Here is an 11,439-nt window from a genome sequence, read left to right as displayed (position 1 = left end):
GGAATCTTCTTTTGGAGTTTAAAAAAGCAAAACTATAGGAGCTGGAGACATTGCTCAGTAGCCAAGAACACTTGCTGCTCTTCCAGGGGACCCACAATGGATGCTTCCTTCTTCTAAGTTAGTTCTCAGGTATCTCATGACAGTAACAAAAAACTGACTAACATCTAATTGAAGTAAACAGGCAGGATAATGGAAAGTGTGTGTGTGTGTGTGTGTGTGTGTGTGTGTGTATGTGTGATTTATTAGAATGACTTAACTTACAGCTTTGGTCCAGCTAGTCCAACAATGGCTATCTATCAACAAAATGTCCAAGAATCCAGTAGTTATTCAGTCAAAAGTCTAGATATCTAAGATGGTTTTCAGCATACAATGGAATCCTGAAGAAGTTCTAATGCCAATGAAGATTTGAACTTGCCAGCAAGAGTGAGGGCAAGCAGGAAAAGAGAGAGAATTCCCTTCTTCCGTGTCCTTTGTATAGGCTGCCACCAAAAGATGTGTCCTAGATCAAAAGTGTATCTTCCTACCTCAAAAGACCCAGATAAAAGGTGGCTCTTCCCATTTCAAATGATTTAACTAAGAAATACCCTGGGGCTGGCGAGATGGCTCAGTGGGTAAGAGCACTGACTGCTCTTCCGAAGGTCCTGATTTCCGTTCCCAGCAACCACAGGGTGGCTCACAACCACCCGTAATGATATCTGATGCTCTCTTCTGGTGCATCTGAAGACAGCTACAGTCAATTACGCTGGAGTGAGCAAAGGTCCTGAGTTCAATTCCCAGCAGCCACATGATGGCTCACGGCCATCTGTACAGCTACAGTGTACTCATACACATAAAAATAAATTAAATAAATCTAAAAAAGAAAAAGAAAGAAAAACCCCTCACAGGGTTTTTCTTGGGTTGTAGTTAATTTTGGATGTAATTGAGTTGACAACCAAAAATAGCTCTCTCTCTCTCTCTCTCTCTCTTACTCTCTCTCTCTCTCTCTCTCTCTCCTTCCTCCCTCCTTCTTTCCTTCTCCCTCCTTCCCCACCTAACTTCAAACTCCCTATGCCAGATTGAGTCTATGGGACCAACATTGGCTTGTCCAGTATAGCTTCAATACCACATGTTAGCTGACTGAGTGGCTAAAGAAATCTGGAGAAATGAAGATCCCAAAAAAGAAAGGTAAAAGAAAAGAAGAACACAGAAAAGTATCAGACAAAAAAAAGAAACAAAGGAGGCAAAGACGAAGGTTGTGAAAGTAGAAGGGGAGGAAAGAAGTGGGAAGGTGAGAAAGATGGTTCCTTATTCAAGCACTTGATTGTAGCTGTCCAGCAGCCATGGATGAACTGGGTTACCTGAAAGTGGGGCTGGAAATGAAAAGGGTGGGGTGTGAGAGAAGGATGAAGCCAAGACAAAAGTTTCTGATCAAGGCTCAAAGTTTAATAGTCAGCACTAGGGAAAGCCCACAGACCCATCCTTTGTTTCAGCTGGATTGAGTTGCTTTGTTTCAGCTGGATTATGTTGCAAAGCAAGCTCAGAGGGCAGTCTGCTACTGTAGGAAATTGACTCCACCTGGGTCATTAAGGTCCAACTGTGGCAAACACTTAAGGTCTATTTAGCCTGCTCAAGGCTGGGAGAAGGGCACACTTGATCTTCCAGTCTATGCCCCTCACCACCTCACCTCAGTAATTTTCCAGGCTCAGGAAAAGAAGCCTAGCCACATAGCTTTCCAGACACAGTCCTAGGTAGAATCACTTCAGTTGCATCTGCAGCAGAGGTATGTTGCTTTGTATAGGGCCCAGGAGTCTGTGATTACCACAAGTAGGTAGCATGTAGAGGCCCCATGTAGGTAGCAGGGAAGGAGGTGGGTAAAGGAGGCATTAGACTCTTCTAGTCTACACCCAAGGTATATTCAGTCCAGGGATCAGGCTGATGACTATGGCTAAGGTAAGGTCTAGAGTTTGGCCTTTGTAGGACAGGGATTAAAGGTGAGAGATATCTAGGAGAAACTAAGCATTATTATTTTGCCATTTCTGGCCCCCAGAACAAAATGCAAATTGGATGACCACCCCCCCCCATGCAAAGAATAATATTTTCAGAAGACAAAGATCAGCAGTTGTCCGTCCTCTCCTCCCAGGACCTTCTCTATAGTTAGCAAACCCAAGGAGGTGACAGAAGCATCAGCAAATGGAAATGCAAAAGAAGAGAGGCAACGAGATGAAGAGAAGAGAAAGGCACGAGCTGTTTCATTTAGCCTCCAGTTGTTTCATGTCGTTGCACGTTATGATAATGACCTTTTCAATTATGTAAGTCAGATAGCGGCAGTTGGGAGTGACTTGGCCTGGTTTGGCCAACTTGCACAATGTCAGATCAAAAGGCCGGGGACTTTTGTGACATTTGCCCCCCTTGAGGTCACAGTCAACCAGGGGACTGTTACAGACGGCTTTGACTGTGCTTGGGTCCTCATGGATGAAAGCGTACTGGTTTATGCAGCTCTGATTATGCTCCTTTATCTTGTGGGCCATCATGGTATTACAGTCCCTGACACTCAAGTCAAACTTAAGGTAGTCTTGTTTGCTCTGAAAGAAGGTCTCAGCCCTCAACATCCTACTTCCCCCGACTTCATCTTCACTGAGGTCAGTCTCTTCGGGCCAGACAGGTTGCGCCATTTCTTTGTAGCCAAGTGCCAGGGCTTCTGGGGTCCGGGTGCCCTCTCCCTCTTCAGTGGCCTCAGTATTCTGGGAGTCACTGGGCCAAAACTCATTCAGTGGCTGATCCTCCAGGATGGCAGCAGCCATGTGAAGGCCCAGGCCCAGTCCCAACCCCAGGCCTAACAACAGCAGCAACATCATGAACAACAGATGCACCAGGGTCACCTTCATTTTGCCTGGAGAAGAGGAGGAAAATGAAGGCGTGATGTAGATAAATTCTGGCCCCTGCCATGGTTGGCCAAAGCCAGCAAAATAGGCCTTGGGTACTCCACATAATTCTTCCCATTACTCTATCCCCTAAGGCAATGAATCTCTTTCTTGAACATTTCTTCTTCCCCTTCTCCCTTTCCCCACTCCTCTGTGGGTCTTGAGGATTGGAAAGTGGCTAATGGAAGTGACTTTCAACTGGCCCCTGTCTGAGTAATCAGTGAGGAAACTTTAGACCACTCCATCCTCTCTAGCCCCTCCCCACTCCACTGATTCTTAAACAGAAATTACTCTCAGATCACCAAAGAGGATAGCTAAGCCAAATGAGTACAAAGAAATTCTTACTGACGGCCTTGTTTTAGTAAGCAATGTGTCCATTTTTATCCCAGATTTATTTTGCTTGTTATTATTACCCTTTTCCCAAAAAGCGATTAAAAATGAATAGAAAAAGAAATGGGTTTGTTCTCACTCCTAACGTAAAGCTGCGGAAGTGGGCAATCGTAGCCCAGGCCTCTGCTATGTCTTGTCATTTGAATTTCTATTTGTGGCTAGGGAAGAAATGCAGTACAGCTTTCTCTGTCTCCAGCTATTTTGGCAGCTGCTCTTGGTTGGGGGCCATCCCACGGCTAAGGCAAGGAGATGTAGCTGAAAGGAAGATAAACTCTTTGGAGTCAACAGCTCTGGGCTCCAACTTGTTATGAAAAGTGGAAAGTGCATGCTGTGTGCAAGCAGGCTCTGAAGCAGAGGGCTCAGGGAAGGGCACGGTTGGCCTTCCTGCTCAACAATCACCCAGCTCTGAGGAAATCTGACATAGAATTTTGTGTTCTTGGCCAAAAACTAGCATCCATCATTACAGTGGTAATAACATTACATTGGCACAGCATGTGGAAAATACTGCAGAGTGTGCACACTGGCTGTCATTGACTCAAGTGACTCTGATGTTATTAGAAGCTTGCCAGAGCAGACTGGTGAGATAAACCAGGAAAGGTTTCCTCTAGTAAAACTTGCCAGAGCTTGTTTTTGTTTTAAAGAAGAGGAGAGAAAGAAATGTCAAGAGGATGAAACCAAATAGGCTGTGGATGTGGCTCCGTTGGTGGAGATCTTGCCTAGCATACATGAGGCCCCGGGTTTGCTCCCTGAGGTATCTGACCCTGATGTGGCTTACCTATACTTGTAAGCAGCTTCAGATAGTCTTGGCTCTTCCTATGCCCCCAGTTCTGCTCTTCTAGAACTTTCTTCTCTGTGAGCAGTACCCAGAAGCTGCTCTCCATAAAAATAGCTATCTCCTTGTGTGCTGAGGGCTTTTAAACAGAGCCGAATTTCCTGAATCCATTCCTCTCCCCTTCTTCCCTTCCCAGCACAGAATAAACACACTCAGCTAATTTGTCTTTCTACTCCCACAAACACTTTGAAGTAAAGAAATTTAGGCAAATGACAGGAAGTGCCCTCTAAATAGGGGAACTACAGACAGTTTTATTCCATTAACTGTTCTACTCTTAGTTCCACCCACTGAAATGTGGCTTAGAACAGTCTCACCTTGTGCCTGAGTTCCAAGCCTGATTGTCTTGTTTTCTACAAATACTGCCTTAAGCCCTTTCCTATCACTTCTGGAATGGCAGTTTCTGGCGTCTTGTTTTTATTTTTATTTGCATCACCTTTCTAATACTGCTTTTCACATTTTTACGAGTGTATCACAACTTCATTTGGCTATTTGCAGTGGGGAAAAAAAAATCCAAATTTTGTAAATGTAGTAATTTGGCTCTTGAAAAGGAATATCAAAGCAGAACAATCCATCAGCTCCTTCATGTGGTGAATAAAACCAGTAAGTTCACCGTAGACGATAGATGCTCCCTTCTCCAGCTGGGGAATGATCCTCTGGGGACCAATAAGGCACTACAAAGATCATCTCTAGATCTACCCTGAGATGCATATTTTCTGTAGTCCTTATGCAGGGTATCAAGTGGTAGTCTGACAGTTCTGTTGTCTACAGGGTTTCTGGAGGGTTTTTGTTTGTTCGTTTGTTTGTTTGTTTGTTTTTTGCCTTTCGAGCTACGGTTCATTCTTAAATGGCCAGCAAAAGTGTAAGTAGAGACTGAAACCTCCCCTGCTCTCTGCTAAACTAACTGTATTAAGACAGGCACAAAGTCTTCAGGCAGAGGAAAAGGCCCTTTTTTTGTCATTTACGTGAAGGAGCTGTTGAGGTCTGAGGATTTAGATAGATGGTTTTACATTTTAGTTCATTTTCACGGAAGTGACCTCATGTGACCTTCCAGCCTCTTTACCAGAGGAGGTTAGAATTATTGCCCCAGTTTTAAAATAAAACTGAAGCTGTGAGATGTTCAATGAGCTGTATAAGCCACAATAGCAGACTATGGAGGGGCAGGATGGGCCCCTGCTCTGCCAGCTGCCACCCATTGCTCCTTGTCTTTGTGAACAAATCTCCTGAAAGAAGCTGTGTCTTCAGAGATTGACTGATTAGAAGTACGGTACTGTGGAGAAACTGGAATGCTGCAGGTCCTGAGGCTAATCACCTTGTTACTTCATCTTGGGCTAGTCCTAACCTCCCAGAACTGTGTTTCTTGCCTGTATCTGCGTTAGAACTAACATCTTGTGACTAACAGAAACCTTTTGGGATCTATTGACTTAGCAGAGCACTAGCTTTTACCAACCTCAAAGCTAAGAATATTGTCAGATAGCATCTTTTGCCTGTAAAACGCCCCCCCTATCTCACTGCTCCTGCCTCCCTGAGGTAGCCACCAATGTATTTTAAATCTGCCTTGATTTCAGCCTTAACCATCCTATAAAACTATCAAGTTCATGAAATGGCTTCTACATTGGAACATGGAATTTGGGCTAACCCAAACCTGTGTTCCTAGCCCACAGTCACTCAAAATGGCTATCTTTTACTCCCTCAAGATGAGAGCTGTGGTTTTGTGTCAACATCTTATACTACCTGCCTAAAGAGAGTGATAATTGGCTCTAGTCTATGTTGTTTTTCCCATGGCTCTAGAGAAGAGTTGGTTACCCATGAGGAAATGATCTGAAATGAGTAAGTTGACTCTTTTTTTAAAAGTTATTTAAAATTTACTTATTTGGTCTTTTGGAGACAAGATCTCACTGTGTAGCACAGGTTGGCCATGAATTTGTGTCATTTCTCTTACCTCAGCCTCCCAGTACTAGGATTACAGGAATGTATCGCGAAGCCAAGCTTGGTTATTATTGTAACAACTCACATGTATAGGATGAACTCACATAAGCCTGATCACAATTCATAGAACAGAAGCCCCCAACTTCATCCTTATAACTCTTTAGCTCTTTCTAATCTCTGCAATTCATCCGACTTGGGTTCCCACTTATTTAGGCTCTGGGTCCACTTGGCTTCTTGGGGGGGGGTGTCACTGGACTGTTTTGTTCTTTCTATGTGACTAATTTTAGAAGCTTCGTTAGTGTCAGGGGAGTTTGGGTAATAACATAAACAACAAATCATACCACAGTCACTTCATTCTGGTGCCAAAGAAACTTCAAGAACCCATAAAATCTATGGGAGGAGTTCCCACAAACAATGAATCCCTCTGTCCCAAATATTTCACAGCCTCTACTTCTCCTAGGGGGAAAACGCATGAGTGTTGGGAGGGTGACCAACCACCTTGCTATTAAAGTTGAGGTCCAACAAGAAAGTGGTTGAGTTAATGGTATGTGCTATGCACCATGCTGCCTAGATGTGAATAGCTTTTTAGGATTTAGTAGCCTTTTTAGGATTTAGTAGCCATTCTCTCTCTCTCTCTCTCTCTCTCTCTCTCTCTCTCTCTCTCTCTCTCTCTCTCTCTCTCTCTCTTTCTCTCTCTCTCTCTCTCTCTCTTTAGACTCCTACCAGGGAAGGAGGGAGGCTGACTATAGATCCTCTCCTGCTTCTCTAGATTCAATCCCCTAGTCTAGTCCCAGCTCTGTAACAGAACACCTGCTTTGATCTTCCTTTCCTCTCTGACCCCATCCTCAGTGGATCAGGAAGATCTTCTCTTCCAGCCTTCCTTCCTCCAACTAATCCCATTATTCCAGCCTCAAGCACCAGCAGGCATTCCCTCAGAACATATTAGCTGAGCTCCCAATACCCAAAACCACATTTACCTACAACTGCCAGTGACCACAACTATTAGCTTCACAGAAAACTTCCTACCAGACTGCTCACAGCTATCAGATTCTTCTAAAGACCAGAGAAGAAACAAAGACCAAGGATCAAACACCCATTCAACAAAGACAAAACCAGATATCAGCACCTACAACTATGATCTTCCCAATTCCAGAGGCATGGACGCCAATGTAAAATCACAATCAGTAACAGACAGGGGAATATGTCTCCACTAGGGCCCAGCCACACTACCACAGCAGGGTCTGGATATTCCAGCATAGCTGGAGCACAAGACAAAGATCTTAAAATACCTTTTATGAATATGGTAGAGGTCCTTATAGAGGAAATTAAGAAATCCAGGAAAACGAACAATGTAAGGAAATAAATAAAAGTGACCAAGCCTTGAAAAAGGAAGTAGAATCAATAAAGAAAACCCAAGCTGAAGGAATCCTGGAGATAAAAATTTAGATTTCAAACAAGAACTATAAAGCTAAGCTTCATCAACAGAATACAAGATGGAAGAGAGAATCTTAGATGTTGAAGACACAATAGAAAAAAATAGATACATGAAGCAAAGAAAATGTTAAATCTAAAAAAAATATTCTGACACAAAACACACAGGAAATCTGGGACACTGTGAACAGACCAAATCTGTTCATAAAATAGAGGAATAGCAAAATCATAGAAGAAAAATTTTCTAACATGAAGCAGGAGATACCTCCAGAGTTATCTGTGAGTTTGGTGTTATACGGAACACCAAATAGATTTAACTAGAAAGGAAAGTGCCCTCAGTGCACAGTAATCTATATACTAAATGTACAGAACAAAGAGAGAATATTAGAATTCAAGGGGAAAAGACCACATAACATAGAAAGACAGATCTATTAGGATTCTACCTCATTTCTCATGGAGACTCCAAAAGCCAGAGGATCTGAGCAGATGTGGTGAAGACTCTAAGAGACCACAGATGCCAGCTTAGACTACTATACCCAGAAAAACATTCTTTTCTTTTTCTTTTCTTTTCTTTTTTTTTTTTTTTTTTTTTTTTTTTTTTTTTTTTTTTTTTTTTTTTTTTTTTTTTTTTTTGAGACAGGGTTTCTCTGTGTAACCCTGGCTGTCCTGGAACTCACTCTGTAGACCAGGCTGACCTCAAACTCAGAATCCACCTGCCTCTGCTTCCCAAGTACTGGGATTAAAGGCATGTGTCACCACTGCCCGGTCAAGCAAAACTTTCAAACAGGACAGATGAAGAAAGTAAAACATTCCATGATAAAGCCAAATTTAAGCAATATTTATCTATAAATCCAGCCTTCCAGAAAAGGCTAGAAGGAAAACTTCAACCTAAGTATGTTAACTACAATCATGAAGACACAAAGAATAAATAATCTCAGACAAGCAAAATTACAGGTGCACCTGCATACCCACCACTACCACCACCAACAACAACAATAAAAAAATAATAATAACAGGAATTGCTGGGCAGTGGTGGCACATGCCTTTAGTCCCAACAATTGGGAGGCAGAGGCAGGTGGATTTCTGAGTTTGAGGCCAGCCTGGTCTACAGAGTGAGTTCCAGGACAGCAAGGGCTATACAGAGAAACCCTGTCTCAAAAACAAAACAAACAAACAAACAAAAAAAACCTTTGAAATAACACCCTCCATCCTATCTGACCATCACAGATTAAAGTTAGATATCAACTCATAGAAACTGAACAACTTTCTACAGAATGAAAAATGAATTATGACAGAAATTAAAAAAGAAGTTAGACTTTCTAAAATTGAGTGAAAGTAAATATACAACATATCAAAACTTATGGGACACAATAAAAGCAGTTCTAAGAGCCACGTTCATAGCACTAAGTAAATTGAACAATGTTACTTCATTTTTAAAAAATGGAAAAGATTTCATACTAGCAACTTAATAGCACATATGAACATTCTAGATCAAAAAGGAGAAGCCACACCCAAAATGTATAGGTAGCAAGAAATAATCAAACTCAGGGCTGAAATCAATAAAATAAAAACAAAAAGAACAATACAAAAAATCAATAAGACAAGGAGTTGGTTCTTTGAGAAAATCAATAAACTCAACAAACTAAAAGATGGAGAGAGAATATCCAAATTAATGAAATCAGAAATGAAAGGGGATATGACAGTCACTGAGGATATTCAGAGAATCATAAAGACATTTTAAAAACCTGTACTCCATAAACTTGAAAACCGAAAGGAAATGAAGAATTTCCTCAATACATATCATTTATTAAAGTAAAATTAAGATAAGATAAGCAATTTAAACAGACCTATAATGCCCTAGTGAAATAGAAGCAGTCATTCCAAACAAAAAATGCCCCCTCCAGATTATTTTAGCACAGAATTCTGCCAGACTTTCAAAGAAGAGTTAATGCTAATAATCTCAAATTATTCCACATAGCAGAAACAGAAGGAACATTACCCAATTCATTTTATGAGACCACAGTTACCTTGATATACAAACCACATAAAGACCTAACAAAGAAGAATTATAAACCCTGGCTTTGGTTTCCAGCACCCACATGGCAGTTTAGTCTGTAACTCCAGTTCCAGACGATTTGATTCCTCTTCTGACCTCCAAAGGCTCCTGCACACACATGGTACACAGATGTACACCCAGATAGATACACATAATAAAGTTTAAAAGTAAATAAATAAATAAATAAATAAATAAATAAATGCGGGTGGTGGTGGCGCACGCCTTTAATCCCAGCACTTGGGAGGCAGAGGCAGGTGGATTTCTGAGTTCGAGGCCAGCCTGGTCTACAGAGTAAGTTCTAGGACAGCCAGGGCTACACAGAGAAACCCTGTCTCGAAAAAATAAATAAATAAATAAATAAATATACTTATAAACCAAATCCAAGAACACATCAAAAAGATCATCCACTATGATCAAGTAGGCTTTATCCCAGAGATACAGGAATGGTTCAGTGTATTAAAATCAATAAATGTAATCCACCATGTAAATAAACTGAAAGGAAAAAAACCCCGCATGATCATTTCAATAGTTGCAGAAAAGACCTTTGACAAAGTCCAACACCCCTTCATGATAAAACAAAGTCCTGCAGAGATTAGTGATTCAAGGACATACCCCAACATAATAAAAACAGTTTACAGCAAACCCATAGGCAGCATTAACTTAAATGGAGAGAAACTAAAAACACTAAGACAAGGTTGTCCGCTCTCTCCATGCCTATTTAATGTAGCACTTGAAGTCTTAGCTAGAGCAATAAGTCAACTAAGGATATCAAGGGATACAAATTGAAAAGGAAGAAGTCAAAATATCCTTAATTGCAGACTATCTGATAGTATGTGTACGTAACCCTAAAAAGTCCACTTGGAAACTCCTACAGCTGATAAACACTTTCAGCAAAGTTGCTGTGTACAAAATGAATTTACAAAAATCAAGATCCCACTTATAGACAAATGACAAAAGTATTGATAAAGAAATCATAGAAACAACAACTTTTACAATAGTCTTGAATAATAAAATTATATATTGGAATAATTCTAATCAAGCAAGTGAAAAACTTGTATGATAATTGAAGAACATATTCGCAGATGGAAAGATCTTCCATGCTCATGGGTCTGTAGGATTGACATAGTAAAAATGTCCACCCTACCAAAAGCAATCTACAGATTTGGTGCAATCCCCATCAAAATTCAAACAATTCTTCACAGATCTTGAAAGGACAATTTTCAGCTTCCTCTGGAAACAATAAACTCAGGATAACTAAAACAATTCTGAACAATAAGAAAACTGCTGGAGGTCTCACCATTCCTGATTTCAAGTTGTGTTGTTGTATTACAGTAATAAAACAATAATTAAAAACTCCATGGTATTAGCATAAAAAGAGACATATTGATTAAGTGAACCTAATTCAAGACCCAGACATAAATCCACACACCTACGGACACCTCCTTTTAAAAAAGAAAGAAAGAAAGAAGCCAGAAATATACCCTGGGAAAAAAGACAGCATTTTCAACAAATGGTGCTGGTCAAACTGAATGTGCATGTAGAAGAATGTAAATAGATCCATACCTATCACCCTGAACAAAACTCAACTCCAAATAGATCAAAGATCTCAATATAAAACTAGATACATGGAACCTGATTGAAAAGAAAACTGGGGACTAGGGTGGATTCATTTGCCCTGCTCGCCTGTGCTGGCTGTGCCTCAGGCAGACCCGAATGGCAAGGGATCGGTAAGGGAGGGTTCCGAGTTGGCTGTTCCTGCCCCCTCCCCTCCACGAATGTCTCCATGGGGAAGCAGAACATTCTTGGGGTCCCAGAAGGCTCCTCAGGACATCAGGGTGAGCCCAGAGCTAGACAATGGAGGGACTCGCAACTAGACTCTGCTGTGCCTTTCTTTTCTTTTTTTT

At 41.2% G+C, this 11,439-nt stretch overlaps 1 protein-coding gene across 1 annotated transcript; it reads right to left on the bottom strand.

Annotated features, from left to right (window-relative positions):
• Positions 1 to 1,403: 1,403 nt before the first annotated feature.
• On the bottom strand, positions 1,404 to 4,203 carry Rnase10 (ribonuclease A family member 10 (inactive)). Its single transcript, XM_031361862.1, has 2 exons — positions 4,066 to 4,203; positions 1,404 to 2,869 (listed from the first exon to the last, which is right to left on the bottom strand). Exons 1-2 carry the CDS (start codon positions 4,169 to 4,171, stop codon positions 2,229 to 2,231), a joined length of 747 nt encoding a protein of 248 aa, XP_031217722.1. The 5' UTR covers positions 4,172 to 4,203; the 3' UTR covers positions 1,404 to 2,228.
• Positions 4,204 to 11,439: the final 7,236 nt, after the last annotated feature.

Source organism: Mastomys coucha, unplaced genomic scaffold (assembly GCF_008632895.1).
Source record: "Mastomys coucha isolate ucsf_1 unplaced genomic scaffold, UCSF_Mcou_1 pScaffold9, whole genome shotgun sequence".
Lineage (NCBI taxonomy): Eukaryota > Metazoa > Chordata > Mammalia > Rodentia > Muridae > Mastomys > Mastomys coucha.
Note: the sequence above shows the minus strand (reverse complement) of the source record. Positions and strands in the feature narration are given on the sequence as shown.

Coding starts and splice junctions, on each gene's coding strand:
- Rnase10 (XM_031361862.1), bottom strand. CDS start 4,171: ATGGAGAGCAGCTTCTGGGTACTGCTCACAGAGAAGAAAGTTCTAGAA. Junction 2,870..4,065: donor GAAGCTGCTTACAAGTATAG/GTAAGCCACATC, acceptor CCTCTTCTCCAG/GCAAAATGAAGGTGACCCTG.